Here is a 24052-nt window from a genome sequence, read left to right as displayed (position 1 = left end):
GGCGGGGGCAGGAAATGACGGATTCATTTCTCCTTTGCTCATTTCTGCTGTGCCTAAGTTACCTAGAGGCAGTGGTTTTATCAAATTCATATTCATCATTTTGAATAGTCAAAAAAAGGGCAAAAGAAAAGTCTCTAATTACTTCCTTTATCTTCTGTCACTCTTTCAGAATACTTTAAACTGTTTTTTTGTGTTGACCATTATCTCTTTCTATAGGAAACAAACACATTAGAATTGTTGACAAAAAAGACAAAGGAATTCTCAGATCATTACTAAACTCAAAGCTTAAATTGTTACATCTACAAGCTCATGAAAATTACTAACCCTTTACCCTACCATAACACTAGTGTCCTTAAACCTTTATTTTAATGGAGTGGTTTCCATCTTTTACAATAATATAAATTGCAGGCTGAAGTTAAATATTCTGTTACCCATTCTACCTACCAGTTTGTCTTATTTTCTTTGTGTGTACACTTTTCTAGCTTTCATATTTGTACAGTACCTCCTAATATATATTATTTTTTCGGTTTCTTCCAAGTCTTCATTTGGGGTGAGTGAACTAAAGTTGTATCTTCTCTAATGTTTACTAACTGACTTCAAATAGACAATAAGATAATATATCAACATTATCCAAAAGTAAACACAGTTTTTTTGTTATTCTCAATATCAATATATTAACTGTTTTTTAGATCTTCGTTAAGCCTGCTGTTTTCTGGCCTTAAATGTACATTTTAATAGGTACAAATATTGGAGCATTATAATACTATGTGTTAATTACTGGTAATTGAAACTAATTTTAAAATGATACTTCTTTTTACTCAGTAGGTCTTTCCCAACTCATTTGTATTAACTTTAAACTTGGGGACTACAGTTTGGTACATTTAAGTATTCTTTAAGAAGCAGAACGAGTCTTTTTGCAGCTCTTGCTACTTCAGAAGAATAAGCAATAACCAAGGTTGTGGTAAATGTATGAATAGTGACTGTTTCTAATGGTAGTAGGAAGCTCCAAGGGCCTTCTTTGTTCTCTAACTGATTTGGATCTGAATTTTTAAAACAATATAGTAGTACCTTAATTATGTGTTGGAATATACCTAACAGTTCACTGGATTCTTTTCAGACTGGGAAGAAGAGCAGGTCAGCAGTCCAAATATTCTACGACTTATTTATCAAGGACGATTTCTACATGGAAATGTCACATTAGGAGGTAACAGCCACCTTTGTAATGGGATTTAATGTCTGTCTCATGGTAGCATGATTTACTTGTTTTAAATGCTAATGTCTTTGAATTTACTAAAAAAAATGATAAATTCAAACTATGAATTCTGCCTATTTCTGGTATGCCTACTCCTTCACATTGTATATTCTGTTAAATTTGATTTTAGGACTGTAGTAAGTATTTACTACCTTGTGAAATAAACTCTATCCCAGTATAGGTAGGATTCTATACCTACTATTTTTTAAATGTAACATTATTATATTTCCAAATATAATTCAGATGTAGTATTTTAAACTTAAGACTGGACACACAAACTAGGAAAAATTTCTGATAGTTTTCAAATATATGAAGGGATATTTTCAGATGTTTCTACCTGATACAGTTGCTAATCATGTGAGAATAAAGTAAGTGGCTGACGTTAGAGCAGCATTTTAGCGTAATAGTTGAAAGAACAGATTTTGGAACTAGACTATTTAAGTTATGTATTAGCTGCACTACTTACTGGCTGTGTAAACCTTGGGCAAGTGACTTAACCAACCTGTGTTCCAGTTTCCTCATCGGTAAAATGGAATTACAATAGTGCCTACCTCATAGGTTAAGAAGGGTAAATTACTTTATATATTCAAAGTGCTTACATGCATAAATGGTGCTTGGCACATAGTAAACACCTTAATTGTTAGCTATTATTGTTCTTTATATATGATTGGAGAAATGTAGCTCAATATTGCCCCCTTATGGGGTATATTTTCTACCATCAACAGGATTTGTTTAGTTTTGAAAATAGGTATTTCAAATATATTCAGATAATTGGAAATTTATAGGCAAATGAAATGATCTATCTAAATATATATTTCACTAAATTTAGTCTGACTTTTTCCTCTAAACCTAACATTTAATCTATTTTTCCTTAAAGGTAGAATATTTGCATTCATTCATTCAGCATGTATTTATTAAATTCTTATGTGCCAACACAGTGCTAAGCACTTGGGAATACAGGATTGAATAAGACAGAAGCTCTCCCTTCAGGTTGCTCTAGTATTACATGGAACAAACAGATAAAATGCACTGGTAAAAATCCTGGGCAATAAGGGCTAAAGTAGATGAATGCAAATGATTTTATGACAATGTCAAGTGAGTAAAACATTTCAGGCTATAATCTCACACTGAGTTTCACTAGTAGTGTTATAACTGGTCTAAAAAATGCTGCTATCTGCTAAGAGATATCTGGCACTTTAAAATGGAGCTTTTTTGATTTGTGGCTTTTTTTTTTTTTATAGCTTTTGTATAAATAGATGGACCAACTCTTAATGCTCTTCATGTAAGAATTGACTGTTAGCTCCCTGGCTATATTGTACATTCATTAAGGATGGGACCATGTTCTAGTCTTTTTAAAATTCTCCATGGCTCATACAAGATCTTATGTGAATTAAAAATTGGTAAATGTTGGTTGAATTTGATCTATTGATTATATGAGTGAACCTTGAAATGCTCCATTTCCCTTTTGAGTATTGATCTATGTGAGCAATTTCCCACCAGCTCCATTCCTTAATTATCTTTTCTGTTGTGACCTCAGAGTTTGAACTTCATATTAAAGCTCATAGAATTTGTGTTAAAATCAAAACTATTGATTCATTCCCACTAAATTTACCAGTATTTTTTTGAAATCTGTTTTAGAATAATTAACAGATTGACTTATATAATTATTATTGTAATTCTGTGTTGCTGCCCTTCTTTTCAAAAACAATAAACCATCTCTAGCGTAGAAGCATGGCCTGGACCTCCGCGTTAATAATTGTAGCTGGATGTTTGAGCAAGTTTGGATAACAACATTCAACTATTTGTCTTTTGGGTCTCAGTTTTTCTCTTTATCCTCCCTGTGTTCTTCAATGTGAATAATAAAGAACATAGCACACAGGGAAATGCAACCATCTTTAAATATTTGAGTGGCCTGTGTGGAAGAAGGCTTTGTGTGGCCCTAGAACTTGCTCTGTATAGTCCTGTGAATTAGACTTAGGATCAATAACTGAAAATCAAAGACAGTTTTCTATTCAGTATAGGAAAGAATATGTGAACACATTGAACTACCTAAAGAAAGAATAGACTGCCAGGGAAAGTTAGTGAGATCTTTTTATAGGTGGTGGTCAAGCAGTGGATGACCACGAAGTAGTGGGTATACAGCCATGGGTGGAATTCAGCCATTGTGCGGACAGTTAAAGTAGGAAGCCTGGGCATTCTTTGCCATTCTGGAAATTTTCTCCTTCAGTTAAGTTTCAGGTTGAAATGTTTGGTTATCAGATGTCTTAAAACATAGCCCTGAATCCCCCTTTTTGAAACAGAACCTTTATAGTCATATAGACTTTCATTTCATTAAAGGAAAGATGTGACAGCAGCCTTGTTAATTGGAGGGTGAAGAAGATGATCAGCTAAAGCTTTGGCATTCAGTATGGCCCAGATTAGCATTTCCAAAAATGTGGCTCTGAAATGGTGGGCATGAGACTCATCTAGGATACTTATTTTAAAATGCAGATTTCTGCATGCCCTCTCTCCCCAACCCCCATCTCCTAATTTTACTACCAAATTGAATTCCTAGGTGATTTTTATGTACGCTAAAGGTTGAAAATCTCTATTCTGGATATTGTACTGTGTCATAGGAGAAAGCAGAAGCATCCACAGTGAAAGGAAGAAAACGCATTTTAGATTCTGGTATTCCTCTTCTTTCACATTTTTAAATGTTATTAACATCAATACCTACTATTTCTAGTTAAAATTCAGATGGAGAAGAAAAATAATAGCTCCCATCCCACACATTACATTTGTAACTTCAAATGGTAAGGCCTCTCAGGAGCTTTCCAGGCCTGACGTTTTTTTACATTTATATCTCAGTTCACCTACCTTTTTTCTCAGATTCATTTTCCTTGCTCTCTCAAAATGATGATGGTAGTATATACTGAATGCTTTCTTTGTGCCAAGCTCTGGGTTGGATTTTTTCATGGTCAAAAAATCCAGTTTTGCTTGGATTGTTTGATTTAGTGGACACAGCTACAAAGGGCAGGTAATGGAATTAGTATCTCCAGTTTAGTTGAGGAAACAGAAGCTTAGAGGGTAAGTAACTTGCTGAGAGTTACACAGTTGGAAGTAGCAGAGATGAAAATTTTTAATCCAGGTCTGTCTTATTAGAGTCAAGAAGACGGGTATGAGAATGATATACAGCTTGGTATGTGTGCATTTTAAGTTCAGTTCAAGGTTTGAAATGTTGATCAGGCTTTCCCAACTATTTAGTGAAAATTTTAATAACATAAAGTCTTACTTACATTTTGATTTAAGTCAGGCCTAGGAAGTTACTCCAAAAGCCTCCCTTTTTACATTATGTATTTATGGGCCATCATGCTTCATTTGAACATCATAGGTTAAAAGTGTAGACCAAATAATGGCTGGCCAACTTTAAATAAGATGGGAACTCACCTTGAATATCTGAAATAGTACTAGTGTTGAAGATAATTAGGATTCTTTTTAAAATCTGCATGTTAACCAGCATCCTATAGAGCAAGTTTTAAAAAGCAGGTAGCTGGAGGATCATTATTGCTAAGTCATGATCTTAGGCCTTACTTCAGTTTGTAGTTTTTGAAGAGAGGGTAGTTTGAGGTGTCAGAACTAAAATATGACAACTATAGAAACAGTTCTAGACACTAAATATACCAGCTGTTTCTAATTTTATACACAGAGTAACAAAGGGATTTACCATGAAACTCAGTGTTTGTGTTTGCCTTAGTGGACATGGGTGTGTGTTCTATGTCTGAAATATTTCATGATAAAATTTATTAAATTTATGAGTGAAAAAATGTTATAAAGACTTGAATAGGAAACAGTGATTATTAATAATGCCAAGAAAGTGATTATTTTAACCTAATCTTTTTAAGAAAATTATTTTCTAATGGACGAATATAGGATGAGAATAAATGTTTAAAATCAAGTTTATTTCTTGCATTTCTACATCATAGTAGCCTGTTCAGTGCAGTAATTTTATTAGGCAATTGACAAGTAATTAGGTTTAGAAATGAATATCTCTTAATCTAAACTTTTACCTAATATAGAAAAGAGTATTCTTTTAAAAAAATTTAATCCTTTCTCCTCTAAAGGTAGCCTCTGATATTAGCCAATTACATATTTTTTCTTATATCATTTCTTAAATAATATGGATAAATGTGTCAAGCAAATGGCTATATAACTGCAAAAAAAATTTTTAAATTTTAAATGTTATTTCTGATAATATTAACCTAATTTTGTGAAGGTACTCTGAGTTAAGTTCAATCTGTTAAAGAAGTCATAAAAAAGCAATCAATTTTTAAAATGGTTTTAAATCTGGATAGTGATTTTAATAGGTCGATATATGTGTAACTAATCATCTTTTGCTTTTCACATAGCATTAAAACTTCCTTTTGGCAAAACAACAGTGATGCATTTGGTGGCCAGAGAGACATTGCCAGAGCCAAACTCTCAAGGTAAGCCATGCACTGGAAAAGTATCTCAGTTGAGGCACAAAGACAGGCATTCAAAAATGCTGGGTTTTTCTTGGACATGCTGAGGGAAAGGAAGTTTGCACAGTTTATGAATAGAGATTGTCAGGCAAATAACCAGACATTTTTGAAACATGCTAAAATTAAAAGAACATTTATTACAGCTTCTTAATTTTGAAAAATGCAAACATTTTTAAAAACTCAAAACTACTTCTTCCTACACTTGATTGCCTAGCCCATTTTCCCCTCCAGTTCTAGAATTTTTATAAACGAGGCTCTTCTTCATTTTCCCTAGGTCAGAGGAATCGTGAGAAGACTGGAGAGAGTAATTGTTGTGTAATCCTGTAAACACGTCTGCCTAGTGTGATGTGATATAGTCTTTGTCTTTCATGCTGCTGGGACAGAAAAGACCCGACATTGCTTCAGAAACCGTTCAGAACAGTCTGCCTGTAAACCCATGGAACTGAATTACCACATGAACACTGTCATCTTTTCTCATGAAAGTAAAAAGAACTAAGAACATTTTTCACTCTGATTTTTTATTTCTTGTATTTTTTGTTGAGCCGTTTTAAAACATATTGGTGTTTGAATGCAGTCAATCTCCAGGGGAAAAGTTAACAAGTTATCTTTCGTAGCAGAAACCATTTTGCTGCCACAAAACTTTCATCGTCAGAACTAATAAATCAAGTATTCCAAATACAATTTTCACTAAAAAGATTGGCATTATTTTCCTCATCAGCAGAATTTATAACAGTTTATGGTATCTAGAAATACTTACATATACAATTCCACACTGGAAGACACTCAGCAATTAATGAAGTTAATTACTGGGCCAACTTGAGAGGAAAAAATGGAAAAGAAACTAAAATGTTGGGTGAATTCTACCGAAGTCAGCCGTGGTGGCTGCACTGGCACAGAATACTAAACTGAGTGTGACTATTTTCACTGCAACAAATGAAAAAACAAAATGTGCCTGTTTAAAGCACTCAGTAGAGGGCTGATGAAACTAATTTTTTTTCCTTTAAGACATGCACTCTTGAGTCCTACAGTAACTGAGTGTTTGTTTAGACAGCACAAGAAGGGGTGAGAGTGCATCTCCTAGCCTTAATGTGGGAGGGTAGTTCCAGTCACTCATCGGCTTTCATTATTGTGCAGAAATATTAGAAAACCTCATTGATCAATTTTATGTATTTGAATATCAGCGAATTGAAATTTTCCGTAATTATCATTAATTTGTAACCACATCCAGTGTCATGCTTACTCCTTAGAGAGTTCAGATGAATTCTTAAAATTAAAAAAAGGCTCCATAGTACTAATTTTGTTTCTTTATATAGTTTGTGTTTGATATTAGTGCTTGCAATTGTATTAAAGTCAAAAGCTGATTTTTATGGCATACACAATTAAGAATGCCACTTTTTCTTTTATTTCATACCAATAATTTAAAGATTGATATGCTAAAAACAATTTGCACAGCACTAAAGCATGAGCTACTTTCATCTAAACCTGTAAAAATATGAAAGATTTTATATTTTTTCACTGGGAGGAAATTCTTCCTGGATGAAATTACAAATATGTGTAGAATATATTTAATAAAAGACTTATAAAATACCTAACTATAGGACTTAAAATATAGATTGGCGTGTAGTATATAGAACAATATTCCATATAAATAAGTTTAGCCTTTATAAAAATGAAGTTGCAGGCTGACATTACATTCTATACTTACTAAGTGTCAACAGCCCTTACAAACGTTAAATGTAAATGGCTTCAAATGGTCAGCATTGTTTAAATGTAATCAGGTTATTTTATTCATTGTTAACGCTTTGATGAAAAGGCTTTATATATGCAGTAGATCTACGAAAATATTGTTCATACTGATCAGAATTAAATTTGTATAGAGCAGAGTTTTAAAATGAATGTAAATAGCACTAAACATTTTCTTTCTGCAACCTGTACTTACAGATTCTTCCTGTAAACTAAATTAAAAAAAAAAATGATAGTGCATTTTGGTGGTAATTTTAAAGGTCTTGATTAGGTCAATAATTGTTTAAGCACTGTCTCATTCATGTTTTCTACTTTTATTTCTTAAGCTTTTAAAATTCATTTAATTAATATTCTGTTGTTGGTTTGGGGAGTATTCCCAATGTATCTTTGATATTTAACCTGGTTAATTTGTATACAGTCACAACAACGGATAGAATTATGTAGTCTCTGTTATCACTAAAATGTTGTATTCAAGAGATGTTAAATATTTATATGCTTTGTTGACTAGCTGAAATGTGAATTCTGTTAGTGTTGACTAAAGAATCTGGTAGTTGCTTAATTGGGCAATTAAACAATTTATGGCTCTATTCTTTTGTTAAACTACTGGTAATTATTTTTAATACCTATTTTCATTCTAATTACTCTTTTTTTAAGTTAAAGACTATCAGTTAATTAAGATTGAGTTTTTATGACGGTTAAAAATGATTCTTTATTGGTTTTTCAGTGTTTTTCTGTGTGTTCTCAGATTATATATTTCCCTCAATTTAGAGTTTGCTAAGTGAGATAAACTGGTTAACTAGTAGAGAAAGAATTACGTCGCTTAATACCTAATATCATAGTTGTACAATATGAAAAAAAGAATAAAAAGTAGCAGTAAAATTATATACTGAAAACACCAAAAATTTAGATGCCTTAATAGTATATACATGAAAATACTCAGCTGTCCCTTTAAAAATAATTCCTCGGACTGCCTGGTGGTTAAAATACGATTCCTCATATCCAAGGCTACTTTTGAGGATCCCTCTGCCAAAAATATAGCTCACTTATCTAAAGGTGAGAGCTGCATAGATCCAGTAATGTACATAAAGCCTGAATGATGAGCCTATGTCCCTGCCTAACGCTGGTGTCTCACTCATCTCCTTTACCCAAATTGTCCTGAACTTTGTTAAGTGTTCTGGACAAGGCCAAGCTTTTCTTTATTAAAACCTCAGCATGTCTCCCTGATCTGAACTATTTGCTTTCTCTTCAAGATAAGTTGTATTTTACCATGAAAAAATACAGGATCTAACATTACCATTCACATTAAATTAAGTTTCCTCATAACATTTATCTTTAGTTTTATGAAGTCATCGTGACCAATGTTACAGTAATTTCTGTTAGCTGATTGTGGTAAACAATGTTTAATGTGAAAAGAAATTAAAACTTTCTTCATCTGTTATAGAATATTTCTCTTCTTTAAAATGACTTCTGTTCATAATTCTGTGTATTTGCCTATTCTTTATTTCACTACTGTTTTTGTCTTTTTTTCTTTCTTCAGTTTATGATACTCTTCAGTAAAAATCAACATTGGGCCAGCCTTTGCTATAGTTTAGCAAAATCAAAGAGAAGTATCAGCCAAAATTTAATATGCCTTCATACTGTTTTTATTTGTAACTTTTGCGAGCATTCCAGTTTTTTTTCCATTTTTGTGTTATGATATGGTCACTTGTTAGCCAAATGGAGTGATTGGGGTGGGGGAGAAGGCACATGACCTATAATTACAAACACAGCTATAATTGAAACACAGCTGCAGGCTGTGCTGGAGTCTAGGCACAGTTTTTGTGGCCAGGGTAGGGTGGGGTTCTTGGGTGTGAGCAGTGGTGGTTGGGTGTGACTCCTGGCTTACCCTGACCCCTGCCCGTTGGTGTGTTTTCTTCAGAAGGCAGCGGCTTCTATAGGCTTTTACACAGGAGGTGGTTGACTTCTGAAAGAGATCATGGATAGAACTAAATGAGAAACACCTAGTTCTTAAATATCAGAGTTTAAACCAGTACTAAAATGTGAAAACCAATTTCACTTACTACATTATTTTGTAGTCTTCGACAGTGATGTCAGATGTTTGTCTTTTAATATTTTTCATGTTCCTCTTTTTCAAAATGACAGCTTTCAAGAAATATGGAGTAGGCATAGTAAATTCCCATTTGGGGAAAGGAAATGCCCATCTCTTTCATGTGAGTCAACCAATAAAAAAGGAGTCGGGTAAACACATTTTCTAAAATGGTTCTGGAAGTGGTTTGTTGTTAGAAGTCTTAGGCCAAGAGTCTGGCTGGTTTTAGAATGTAGTAATTATACATTCAAACATTATTTGGTATCTTTTATTTTCTACACATGTTCTTGAAGTTTATTTGATGTAAGGGAAGTCTTACAATGAAGTGGGAGAAACTTTGCTATAGTTAAATAATACAAGGAGGCAGCAGAACCTGGAGGGGAACCGGGACAAGCCGTAGCAGAGAGGGACCCTCAGAATTCTTGTAGGAACATACAGGAAGACATCTGGGAGTTGGCCAGTTCTCAGTTGTCTGCCAGACGAGATAGTTTTTCTTCTTCCCTGCATGCTGGAGCCTGGCTCCCCTTATGTCCTTCCTTACCACATGGTTTTCCCTGGGCATCACTCACCTGGGTTCCATTAGGGTGCCACTCCCCCAGTGTTTCTCAGGAGCATTTTTTTTAAGTCTGATAATTTTAACACATCTACATTTTGACATACTGTTCTTCAGTCCTCAGAGTTCAGAAAACCACAAGAATAGCTGGGCTTTGGAGTCAAGCCTGGCTTTGTTCTGGGTGATTTTGAAGAAGTTACTTAATATCTGAGCTTCAATTTTTTCATATATAAAAATTAACACATAGTTTAGAGGGTTGTAAGGATTATTTTAAAATAAATATTTAGAGCACTGCTTTGCCTGAGAACTCATGCAAGCTAGCAAACCTGTCAGAAGGCCTTATGTTGGAAATAAAGTGCTGGGCATCAACATATACTCTAAACTTTATGAAAGTAGCTTATGAAAAGGCCAGAGAAAATGTGGATGATGCTGTTCATTTAAAAGGAAGATGAGTGGGGACATCTCAAAAATAAGCTCTGGAATAGAAGGAAAATAGGGGACCCAGTAATGACACAGCTTCAGATGTGTATTTGCGAGGTACCAGGTCATACATAGAGCTTAGACATGTTAACATAAAGACATAAACATTGAGTGTCAAAATCCGAGATGCTATTTGTTACTAGGGTACAAAAATACACTGTTCAAAAGAAATAGGTCTAATAAAGGTGGGAAACTACTATGTATCAAGAATACACAAAAGGAACTTAGGCCTGGGAGGGAAAGTAAATGAGGAGTATGTGAATAATGATGAAAAAAGACAAAAATATGGTTGTCAGGTTATATTGTAGTTTTCTTCATCAGATTAAGGCTATGGATTTCTGTTCTGAATCTGCAGCAGGGAAACACGGAGACAAGACATGGTAGTGATGCAGTAGTTGGACTATAAAAGACCTTGCTTGGTGTCTTGTTTGCTAAAAGTCCAATTAACTCTTGACTTGCTGATAATGCCATCCCATTAGGTTACCAGAAGTAACAAAACTGCTGCTCTGGGATTCATTTTGGCCCAGTGGGAAAGAATGATTCTAGGGGAAATGTTAGGAGCCTGCGGCGAACATAGGTGTGCACTCAAATGTTAGTAATGATGAGACTAAGCAGACACTGGTGGTTGCTTCTCCAGCATCCCTGCTTCTTCCTTGTTGGGATATTGAGGAGTAACTTTGCTTTCCTCACCTTGTGGCTTAGGGAAGTAGGACGTTATCCCAGCTCAGTTACCTTTGGTGTAATTGCTTTAGAAGTGGCTGTGGGACTCCATCCTGGCAAAGGAGACATGAGGGAACTCTGCTGAGGGTGTTTCTGGGGAAAGTTCCTTCACTCCCAAGGAGACCTTGCCAGAGACTCTTTTTGCCTGTGGACATTATTTTGCCTGAATGTGATGACTGAAACTGCTATAGCCACATTTGGACCCAGAAGGGAGCTAACCTGAGGGCAAAGCCAGCACATTGAAGCTGCAGAGGAGAAAGGAAAAAACCTGCCCTTGCAGAGCTGCTGATTCTTCTTTAGCTTTTAAGTTCAGGCATATATGTGCAGGTTTGTTATATAGGTAAACTCGTTGTCACAGGGGTTTGTTATACAGATTATTTCATCACCCAGGTATTAAGTCTAGTACCCATTAGTTATTTTTCCTGATCCTCTCCCTCCCACCTTCTACCCTCTGGTAGGCCCCAGGGTCCGTTGTTCCCCTCTATGTGTCCATGTGTTCTTATCATTTAGCTCCTACTTATAAATAAGAATATGCAGTATTTGGTTTTCTGTTCCTGCATTAGGTTCCTAAGGATAATTATCTCCAGCTCCATCCCTGTCCCTGCAAAGGACATGATCTCATTCTTTTTTCATGGCTGCATAGTACCACATTTTCTTTATCCAGTCTACCACCGATGGGCATTTAGGTTGATTCCATGTCTTTTCTGTTGGGAAGAGTGATGCAGTGAACACATGCATGCATGTGTCTTTAGGATAGAACGATTTATATTCCTTTGCATATATACCCAGTAATGGGATTGCTAGGTCGAACAGTATTTCTGTCTTTAGGTGTTTGAGGAAACGCCACACTTTTCCACAACGGTTCAACTAATTTACACTCCCACCAACAGTGTATAGGTGTTCCCTTCTACACAACCTCTCCAGAATGTGTTATTTTTTGACTTTTATTTAGTTACCTTTTATTATTTTTGAGACAGGGTCTCACTCTGGCCCAGGCTGGAGTGCAGTGGCGTGAGCTTGGCTCACTGCAACCTCTGCCTCCTGGACTCAAGCGATCCTCCCACCTTAGCCTCGTGTGTAGCTGGGGCTACAGGCTTGTGCCTGGCTGATTTTTTATATTTGTAGGGATGAAGTTTCTCCATGTTGCCCAGGCTGGTTTCAAAACTCCTGTGCTCAAGCAATCCATCAGCCTCAGCCTCCCAAAGTGCTGGGATTACAGGCAAGAGCCACTGCACCCAGCCAATTTTTGACTTTTAATAATAGCCATTCTGACTGTTGTGAAATGGTATCTCATTGTGGTTTTGGTTTGCATTTCTCTAATGATCAGTGATGAGCTTTTTTTATACACTTCTTGGCCACGTGTGTGTTCTCTTTTGAAAAGTGTTCATATGTTTTACCCGTTTTTTAATGGGGTTATTTATTTAATTCTTGTAAATTTGTTTAAGTTCCTGATAGATGCTAGATACGAGACCTTTGTCAGATGCATAGTTTACACTTTGTCAGATGCATAGTTTACAAATTTTTCTCTCATTCTGTAGCTTCTCTGTTTACTCTGTTGATAGTTTTTTTCCCTGTGCAGAGGCTGTTAAGTTTGATTAAATCCCATTTGTCAATTTTTGCTTTTGTTGTGATTGATTTTGGTGTCTTCCTTATGAAATCTTTGCCTATTCCTATGTCCAGGATGGCATTGCCAAGGTTGCCTTCCAGGATTTTTATAGTTTGGGGTTTCATATTTAAGTCTTTATTCTGTCTTGAGTTGATTTTTTGTGGTGTAAGGAAGGGATCCAGCTTCAGTTTTCTGCCTATGGCTAGCCAGTTATGCCAGCACCATTTATTGAATAGGGAGTCCTTTCCCCACTGCTTGTTTTTGTCAGGTTTGTTGGAGATCAGATGGCCATAGAGTGTGGCCTCATTTCTGGGCTCTCTATTCCATTCCATTGGTCTATGTGCCTGTTTTTGTACCAGTGCCATGCTGTTTTGGTTACTGTAGCCCTGTAGTATAGTTTAAAGTCAGGTGGCATGATGCCTCTGATGTCTCCAGCATTGTTCCTTTTGCTTAGGATTGCCTTGGCTACTGGGGCTCTTTTTTGGTTCCATATGGGTTTTAAAATAGTTTTTTTTCTGTCTGGAAAGAATGTCATTGGTAGTTTGATAGGAATACCATTGAATCTATACACTGGAGGAGCTGCTGACTTTGCTCATTGTGGAGCCCGATGCTCTGTACTTCTTGAGAAGTAATCTGTTCATTGGAGCTTTGTCCTTCTTCCAGTTCAAAGCATGATATACATAGAAGAGAGTGTTAGGCATCAACGTCTACTCCAAACCTTATGAAATAAGCTTACAAAAAGATGAGAGAAAATATGAAGATGCTTCTGTGTATTTAGATCTCTGAAAAATAACTATCTGCTGTATAGTCACAAATTATTCTGATGAAGGGAAAAGAGGTATCTAAAGAGACCATTGTGGCTACAAGTCAGCTCTCCAATCTCATAATTTTAAAAGACGTGAACAGAAAATGGGAGTTTGTATATATAAATCAAGGATGAATATAATAAGTGCCAAACACTTCTGAGAATAATGTTGGAAAGGCCTGGGATGAGCTAGAGTTGACAGAAAAATAATAAAAACTACATGTTTGTTATGGTCACAAAAAACAGCAAGGATACACCCCATGGTTCTCAAGTGTGGCTGTACATTAGAATCACTTAGAGAGTTACAATTTTTTACTTTTCAATATCAATGCCTGAGCCTCATACCAACCACATTAAATCTGAACACCTATGGCTTGGAGCAGATGCCCTAGAAGGGAGCACACTCTAAAACTGGGAATAAGGACAGTTATTGTGGAACTGGAAACCGACCGAGGTGACGAAGACAGGAAGCACGTGCCCAGCTACCTTGGTTCAAGTCACCAGACCCAGATAAAGTTATATTTCAGCTATATTTCCGAGTTCTAAGGGAACTCGTGCACTCTGAGTAACCTGTTTCTCTTCCAGTTTCATTGTCAGAAGTGGAGGGCAAGCCCCAGGCACTCTCTCACAACCTCACCATCATCATCTGCTCTGAGACCACAAGGAACCGCAGACAGCCACGTCACCCCTCAGCGTCCTCACTGGAGTCTCTCTATGGGCCCAGGACATCCCCTTTTCTAGTCCCACTTTCTGTCACACACCATCCCCCATTCCAGAAATGCTTCACTGGCCTCTAGAGGTCAGGCTCCATTGGAAACTTGCCATATGCCCTCGACCTCCTCTCTGAAAGTTACCTTCACTCTTGCTCTGACCCCTGACTCCCCTGAGTGCACAGCCTCCTTTGCAGTCCTGGGAATATTCTGTATTTTAAGGCTGTCATTTATTGACTGTTTACTTAGTGACAAGCACTGTTCTGTGGTCATGATGTAGGCCCATTTTACAGATGATAAAACAGGCCCAGAGAAGTCCCATTTAATCTTTGAACATTGAAGTTTCACTTTCTCAGGCAAAGACTATTCTTAAAAATATGCCTTATAATTTTTTTGTTTTTTAAAATTGATATTTTTCCATTGTAGGACTGTAATCTCATGATTACAGAAAAGTATGAGGGGAAAAAAATGAATCCCACTACGAAAATCAGCTCTTAATATCTTGGTGAATTTCCACTAGTCCTCTTTATTAATATTTATACATTAAAATAAAAATAAAAGGGTACTATATACAGAGTTTGTATGTGATTTCATCTTTACGTATCACAAGCACATTAGCAGAATATTAAATCTTTGAAAACGCATTTGCTTATAGCTCTATAATACTCCATTTTATAGGCATGCCATTTTCATCTATTTAATGTTAAAACCAAGTGAAATCGCACTACAGCCCTGCCAGAAGGGCTAAAATGGAAAGGACTGACAATATCAAGTGTCAGGATTCAGAGTAACTGAAATACTCAGATATTCTTAGGTGGAATGTAAGTTGAACAATCATTTGACAAAACTTTTGTAGTATCTACCAAAGCTAAAACTATATTTGTACCCTCTGATGCAACAATTATGCCCCAGGATAAATATCCAGCACGAAGAATGCATCTGTCCATACTGGGATCTGCTCAGCTTTTGGGGAGGCCTCAAGGAGCTTTTACTCATGGTGGAAGGTGAAGTGGTAGCAAGAGAGAGAACAGATGGACCAGGGGAGGTGCCACACACTTCAACAACCAGCTCTCATGTGGACTCACTATCTCGAGGGCAGCACTGAGCCATGAGGGATCTGCCCCCATGACCAAAACACCTCCCACCAGGCCCACCTCCAACACTGGGGATCACAATTCAATATGAGATTTGGGCAGGGACAAATATTCAAACTATTATCAAAGCTGTACCCTTAATATTTGTACAGTTTATTGTATGTAATTTCTGGATATATAAAGTTAAATCTCAGCAAAAGCAAAGCAAAAAGAAGGACAATTTAATGAGCACCTACCATGTGCCAGGAAATATACAAGGCACTAGGAATCCACTGGCAGTAGTCCAGGCTGCCTCTGAGCTTGCTCTACTTCAACCATTAGCCTAATTTTGAACATATAGGCTATTTCAAATATTTCCACACATAATAGAAATTGTAAAGGAAAGTGTCAAATGCTTGACTCTATGAAGGATGTAAAATGTAAAAATCTCCACAAGTTTGTATTTAAAAACTTCCAAACCTATAGAAAAGTTGTCAAAATAGCTTAATAGAAACTTACATACCCTTCGTCTATATATTTGGCATTTGTTAACATTTTGCCACATTTGTTCCATATAGCTATGTGGACAGACAGAGAGAGATGTAATAGAGACAGAATCTGGGGCAAGAGCTGTCTTTTCAAAGTGCAGATCTCATGACACTTGAACCCTAAACACTAAAATATGTATTACCTAAGACTCAGGACATTCCTTTTCAGTGCACATTCAGAAAATTGAACATTGATTCAAAGTATATTATCTGAAATACAGCCAATATTAAATTTTCCCCAATTGTCCCAACAATGCTCTTTAAGTTGTTTCTGTTTTTCCCCAATCAAGTATCATGCATTTTATTTGTTATATTTCTTCCATCTTTTTTCACTGTGAGAATGCCCTGGAGTTTTCTTTTCTTTCAAAGTCTCTCGAGAGGCTTTGAGTCTTTTAATTCCACATCCCTGTGCTCCTTGAGCCACCTTGCTCCAGAGGGGCCATTCCCCTACCCCCCGGATCTGAATCGCATGTCATCAGACAAGGGTATCCATCACTCCTCCTTGTAGTCAGCCACTAATCCCCTGCCACCCCTCCCTCCTTCAACTGTAGCTCTTGGTTCACTGTCGCTGTCTCTCTCCAACCGTTTCTTTTAAATCAACTCCTCTTCTTTTGAATTCTTGGTGATTCAAAACCTGCATAGATGATCCTCCCATTACTGTGTCCTGTCCTCCCCACTGCTCTACAATTCACTCTCATTTTGATTCTCTAGATCTTTTTATTGCCAATAAGAGCAACTGCTCCATAACCTCAACGCCAAACCTCCTGCTCTCCACCACCATCTCCCACTTCTCCAGCTCACTCCACCCAGCACCCCAATGCCTGTATTGATAGGAACCTCATAGGGATTTGTGCTATATAATTGTATGACTGCGCGTGTGGCCTGAGGACACGCTGTGACTGTGAAAACCACTCTATAAAGGGAGCAAAGGCCTGGAGACCACTTCAAACCAGCAGGATCCCAGATGGCCACCAAAGTCTGGATGAATGCAGATCTTGAAGGACATTATTTGCTCACTGTTATGCATTTCCATAGTAAACACATACCCTGTCACCCATGACAGTTTATATTGGCCATGGGAACCACCAGAAAAAGTCCTACATGGTGACAAAAGAGGCTGTCTTGGGTTCCTGGAAATACCCACCTCCTTCCCCAAAATACTTATGAATAAATAATCCCTCTCCTAACTGCATATATTAAATGTAATCAATGAAACTGCCAATCCAAGACCCAGGCGTCTCCTTTGAGGTCGCCCTCCTCTGTCTATGGAGCAATACTCTCAACAGATGTTACTTTTGCTTTGCACCTTGCTTCTGCTCCTGGATTCTCTCTTTCATGAAATCAAGAACCCGCATCTCCTACAACCCCCTCGGGTTTTGGAGGTCTTTGTCTGGCATCAACGGTACTCTACCTTTGCCTGAGGCAGCCGGCCACTGCTCCTCCTGTCTTTGAACTGCACTTCACCCTTTTGGCTACACACGCCCTCAACTCTCTTCTGCTCCTGCTTTGCTTGTTGGCAAAATCCTAAGCCTGATTAAATCCAACTCTTCACCTACTCCACACTTGCATCTGTGGAGCCAAGTAGGACTAAAGAAAAACACAAACTACGCTGCGTGGTCTAATTTGAAATACATGGGTACCAACCTCAAGAGAGCTCTTAGTGCTACCCAGCAATTATGCTACCTTCTCCTAGTCCCTTCACACTCACCTCACCAGATGACAGTGGCACCACTTCCCCCCACTCCTCACCCCCTCCCCCATCCTGCTTTCTAATTCAGAGTAAATAAAAGGAAGCAGAAGAGAAACTCCACAAGTTTCTTCTTCCTCTGCTATATGTACAACCTACCAGAATGTGTGAACATATGTTCTGACTCCTCTCTTAGATGCTCCTGTCTGAGGCCAACCCTATTCCCTCTACCTCGTCAAAGACAGTTAGCAATTCTCTATCTCATATGTAATATCAAGTTTTTTCCTTTCTGCTAGGTCATTTCCCTTAGCATATAAACAAACATGTCATGTCTCCAAACACATACGCACATATGTACATACTCTCCACTTAAATTTCTATTGCCACCTACATCTTTTAAATCAGTTTTATTGAAGTAAAATGTATATACAATAAAATGTACCTATTTTAAGAGCATGAGTCCATGCCTTTTAACAAATGTTTACACCCTTGTAATCACTATCACACATTGCTGTTCGTATTTTCTATTTTGTCATGTTTCAATTTTAGTTATTAGTCTCTTTCAACAAATGTGTGCATTGCATCCAAGTGTCAAACGGATTGACATAAAATTGTTAATAATCTTTACTTTTTATACTTTAAATGCCATAGAATCTGTAACAATATCAGCTTTTTTCATTCCCAATACAGGTAATTTTTGTATTTTCTTTCTTTTTATTTCAGTGTAGCTAGTGGCTTATATATCTTATTGCTCTCAAAGAAACAGCATTTTCTTTTCATTGTTTTTTGTTTTGGATTACTTATCCGTTTTCTATTTCGGTGATCTCCACTGTTATTTTATTTTCTCTTTCTATTCTTAATGCGCTCTCACTTTTCCTGGCTTCTTGAGGCAGAAGCTTAGATGAATTTTTTCCTTCTGAGTGCTGCCTAGGCTGCACCCCGCAAACTTTCCTATAGTGTGTTCTCATTTTCAATCAGTTAAAAAAATTCTAATTTCTCTTGTGATTTCTATTCATGGCTTATTTATCAATATGTGTTTTCTTTCCAAGTAGGAATTTTTTCTTTTTTTTTTTTTTTGAGACAGAGTCTTGCTCTGTCTCCCAGGCTGGAGTGCAGTGGCGCGATCTCGGCTCACCACAAGCTCCGCCTCCCGGGTTCACGCCATTCTCCTGCCTCAGCCTCCCGAGCAGCTGAGACTACAGGTGGCCACCACCACACCCGGCTCATTTTTTTTTTTTTTTTTTTTTTTTTTTGTATTTTTAGTAGAGTCGGGGTTTCACCATGTTAGCCAGGATGGTCTCGATCTCCTGACCTCGTGATCTGCCCGCCTCAGCCTCCCAAAGTGCTGGGATTACAGGCGTAAGCCACTGCGCCAGGCCCCAAGTAGGAATTTTAAAGATATCTTTTAATTATCGATTTTCAAATTAATTCCACTACAGACTGAAAGCATTCTCTGTAGAATTTTAATGGAGTGTACTGAAATTTGCTTCATGGCCCAGCACAGGATCTATTCTAGTAAAAATTCCATGTGCCCTATAATAGGATATATATTCGGGATAAAAGTGAATGCTGCTATTATTGAATGTTGTTTTCTATAAATCTCAATTAGGTCAAACTTGTTGATAGTGTTGTTCAGGTCTTACTGATTTTCTGTCTGTCTGTTCTATCTATTACTGAGAGAACTGTTGAAATTTCCAACTATAAATCTGGATTTGTCTAATTCTCCTTTTTATTTTGCCAGCTTTTGCTTCATGCATTTGAAGCTGTGTAATTAGGCGCATACACAATTAGGATTGCTGTATCTCTTTGTTCCTCTTTTTTTTTTTTTTTTTTTTTTTTGAGACAGAGTTTCACTCTTGTTGCCCAGGCTGGAGTGCAATGGCGCGATCTCAGCTCACTGCAACCTCTGCCTCCCGGGTTCAAGCGATTCTCCTGCCTCAGCCTCCCGAGTAGCAGGGATTACAGGCATGCTCCACCACACCTGGCTAATTTTGTATTTTTAATAGAGATGGGGTTTCTCCATGTTGGTCAGGCTGGTCTGGAACTCCCGACCTCAGGTGATCCACCTGCCTCAGCCTCCCAAAGTGCTGGGATTACAGGCATGAGCCACAGTGCCCAGCCTCTTTGTTCCTTTTATCATTACATTAATCTTCATTTCTGATGATGGTGCAGGGCAGGTGAGCCCCAAAACTGAGGCTTAGTCAGGGAAGGTTTTTGGCTTTGTCCAGGAAAAAACTTAATGGTGAGCTGGCGGTATCAGACAGCAACTTTTATTCAAGTGGCAGTGCATGGTAGCAGCAAAGGGGCCTGCTCCTCGCAGAGCAGGGTAGGGAGGCAGGGAGGGAAGGAGGGATACCCCATAGTCGTGTCCAGAGTAGTAGTTTAGAGGCAGTTTCATAGTCATATTTATATTTATTTTTAATTATATGGAAATGATGGGACAGATTATGCAGACATGTTTAGAAAAAGAGCTGTAACTTTCCACTCGCTGAGTCATTGTCATGGAAAGGGGTGGTAAGTTCTGGGTGTTGCCATGGCAATGGTAAACTGACAGGCACACTGGTAGGCCTGATGGAAAGGTGTTTCTGCCCTGTCCCTCTTTTAGCTAGTCCTCAATTTGGTCCAGTGTCTGAGCACCGTCTCTTATTTCAATGTTACTTTTCCTAAATTCTATTTTTTCCTGATACTAACATTGAAACTGCCTTTGCAAAATTATAACCAAGGAAATTATGACAGTGAAAGAGATCAGACCTAACCAACTCCATCTGGCTTCTGACCTCTAAACTGTCCTTGCCCATTCCTGGGTATAGGCCGAACTAGCCTTGGGAAGGAACTTAGTTTAGAGTTTAAATAATAGCCCTTCCCAAAAGGGAAACTGTCCTTACAAAACAAATAAAAGGCCACCAGCCACGAAGTAAGGATGAGAGGGGCTGGAATTCTCAATATTACCAGACGTTATTCCGGAGGTCATAAGATAGCAAGTTCCCCAGTTACTCTTGAAGATAACATCACCATTGTGAACCTAAGATTGGTCTGTTGAGATGTCTTTTCAGGTTTTTGCATTTCTGACAACGGCGTGTCCCCAGCCTGGACCTGCCAACCAGTCCTGTGGCCCCCATCCGGGAACTGACTCAGTGCAAGAGGATAGCTTTGACTCCCTGTGATTTCATCCCCAGGCCAACCAATCAGCACTCCCAACCACCAGCCCTGTGATTTCATCCCCAGGCCAACCAGTCAGCACTCCCAACCACCAGCCCTGTGATTTCATCCCCAGGCCAACCAATCAGCACTCCCGACCCACTGGCCCTACCCACCAAATTATCCTTAAAAACTCTGATCTCTGAGTTTTCAGGAAGACTGACTTGAATAATAATAACACTCCAGTCTCCCACACAGCCGGCTCTGCATAAATTACGCTTTCTTCACCGCAATTCCTTGTCTTGATAAATGGGCTCTGTCTAGGCAGCCGGCAAGGTGAGCCCATTGGGCGGTCACAACATCACCCCTTCAGTTTTCTCAGGACTATTGAGCTTACATAGTGTATCTTTTTTCATTCTTTATTTTTAACCTATTCGTGTGTTTAAAGTGTATTTCTTATATACTGTGTACAGTAGGTTACTTTTTTTACAAGAACTATTGAATCTCTACCTTTTAATTGGAGTGCTTTTACTATTTACTTTTTTTTTTTTTTTTTTTTTTGAGACAGTCTTGCTCTGTCAGGCTGGAGCACAGTGGTGCGATCTTGACTCACTGCAACCTCTGCCTCCCAGGTTCAAGCAATTCTCCTGCCACAGCCTCCCGAGTAGCTGAGATTACAGACATGCACCACCACACCAGCTAATTTTCATATTTTTAGTAGAGATGCGGTTTCACCAGGTTCTCCAGGTTGGTCTCGAATTCCTGGACTCAAGCAATCCACCTGCCTCAGCCTCCCAAAGTGCTGGGTTTACAGGTGTGAGCCACCGCACCCAGCCTTTTTACTATTTACATTTAATGTAATTATGGACATACCAGTTTAATGTCTTGGCATTGTGAAAACCAGTTGTGACAAACTAAAGATTGTCTCATCTGTTCCTTTTCTAGATCACATATTTTTCTTTTTTTAATTTATAAATGGAACGCTTATATCGTAGTATTTTTAATTCTAACTCTACGATTGGCTTAATAGCTATACCATTTCCTTTCTTTTAGTGGCTGTTCTAGGGCTTACAATATACATTTGAAGTTTTCACAGTCTACCTTCAATAACATCACACTACTTAACGTGTAATTCAAGACCTGAAAGCAGATTACTTCCACTTCTCCCTATCTGTGTTTTGTGCTCTCATGCCATACATTTTGCCTTTGTATGTTATAAATCTCAGAACGTATAATTATTGTTTTAAACAGCCAGTTACCTTTTAAAGAAATAAAAGATGACTTTTGAAAATGCTTTTATATTTGCCCACATATTTACCAGTTCTTAAACTCTACATTAGATATGACTTTCCATTGGATATAATTTTCTTTCAATCTTTTGCCTTTTGAAAATATGCTTCCTTGGAACCTCTCTCTCTTTTTTTTTTTTTTTTTTTACATAATGCTATGTTGTTCTCAACATGTTTTAGTGTGAGACTGCAGTCTCAACCTCCCAGGCTCCAGCAATCCTCCCACCTCAACCTCCCAGGCTCCAGCAATCCTCCCACCTCAGCCTCCCAGGCTCCAGCAATTGTCCCACCTCAGCCTCCCAGGCTCCAGCAATCCTCCCACCTCAGCCTCCCAGGCTCCAGCAATCCTCCCACCTCAGCCTCCCAGGCTCCAGCAATCCTCCCACCTCAGCCTCCCAAGTAGGAGGCTGGGAACACAGGCATGCTCCACCACATCTGGCTAATTTAAAAAAAAATTTGTACAGATGGGGTGTCTATGTTGCCCAGGCTGGTCTTGAACTCTGCCTTAATCTCCCAAAGTGCTGGGATTACAGGTGTGAGCCACCATGCCTGTCCTGTGGGATTCTTATCCTCTGACATCAGAGGTCCGGCTGTATTACTAGAAGGTGTTGCAGGCCTGGACAGTAAAACCCTTTCTGCTATAATATTGACTGCCGCCTGTGTTCTAAGCATTAGGTGAGCTAGTAGGATTCCGAGTCACATGAAGTGACCTCTACTCTCAAGAAGCCCATAGTCTAGTGGGGAAGATGGCAGGCAGAACTTACAAACCAGCAATTGCAGGATAACCTAACAAATAAGACGGCGTATACACAAGACATCACAAGAACACAACAGGTAGGTACCCAACCCCAAATAAGGAAACCAGGAATGGCTTTCGGTTATGATAATAACCGAAATAATGATATTCAACAGGAATCCTTACAAATGAGTAGGACTTGTGTGTTAGTGTTTATAGCAGCATTGCTCACAACAGCCAAAGGGTGGAAATGACCCAAATGTTCATCAAAGCACATACAAAATGTAGCATATACAAGATGCAAATGGATGTACAAAATGTTGCATTATATACAAAATGCAAATGGATATATAACATGTAGCACGTACAATGGAACATTAGTCAGCCTTAACAAGGAAAGAAATTCTGACACGTGCTATAAAATGCGTGAACCTAGGAAACATTATGCTAAATAAAATAAGCCAGTCATAGAGGGACAAATACTGCGTGATCCCGCTCATGTGAGGTCCCAAGAGCAGGTAAATTCATAGAGACAGAAAGTAGAATGGTGGTTACCAGGGGCTAAGAATGGGGCGTTGTCGTTTGCTGAGTACAGAGTTTCAGTTTGGAACGGTGAGAAGGTTCCGGGAATTCAAACTGGTGGTGGATGCATAACATCGTGAATGTACTTAACACCTTTGAATTACACACTTAAAACTGGTCAAGATGGGGCTGGGTGGGGTGGCTCAGACCTATAATTCCAGCACTTTGGGAGGCCAAGGCAGGAGGATTGTTTGAGCCCAGCAGTTTGGGACCAGCCTGGGCAACATAGCGAGACCCTTTCTCTACAAAAAAATAAAAATTAGCCGGGCGTGGTGGTGCGTGCCTGTAGTCCCAGATAGACTTACGAGGCTGAGGCAGGAGGATCACTTGAGCCCAGGAGTTTGAGGCTGTAGTGAGCCATAATCACACCACTGCACTTCAGCCTTGGTGACAGAGCAAGATCCCAGCCCACAAAAAAGAAATGGTTGAAATGGTAAATGTTGTTATATGCATTTTTCCATCATAAAAAAAAAAAAAAAACGAGTAGGCATGAACCAGGAAAAGGAGCACGGTGTAGAGTCAGAGGGAGGGGGCAGAAGGGTGGG

The 24052-nt window shown here is 38.3% G+C and overlaps 1 protein-coding gene across 1 annotated transcript in view; it reads left to right on the top strand.

The window, feature by feature from the left end:
• The window catches only part of UBL3 (ubiquitin like 3), an 85877-nt gene extending 77796 nt beyond the window's left edge, over positions 1 to 8081 (top strand). The window contains exons 3-5 of the mRNA XM_055244218.2: positions 1118 to 1204; positions 5638 to 5715; positions 6026 to 8081. Coding sequence (XP_055100193.1) covers positions 1118 to 1204; positions 5638 to 5715; positions 6026 to 6078 — 218 coding nt within the window. The 3' untranslated portion in view covers positions 6079 to 8081. The remainder of the gene's footprint in view (positions 1 to 1117; positions 1205 to 5637; positions 5716 to 6025) is intronic.
• Positions 8082 to 24052: the final 15971 nt, after the last annotated feature.

Source organism: Symphalangus syndactylus, chromosome 15, assembly GCF_028878055.3.
Source record: "Symphalangus syndactylus isolate Jambi chromosome 15, NHGRI_mSymSyn1-v2.1_pri, whole genome shotgun sequence".
Taxonomy (NCBI): Eukaryota; Metazoa; Chordata; class Mammalia; order Primates; family Hylobatidae; genus Symphalangus; species Symphalangus syndactylus.
The sequence above is the reverse complement of the archived record's forward strand: the minus strand, read 5'-3'. Positions and strand labels throughout refer to the sequence as shown.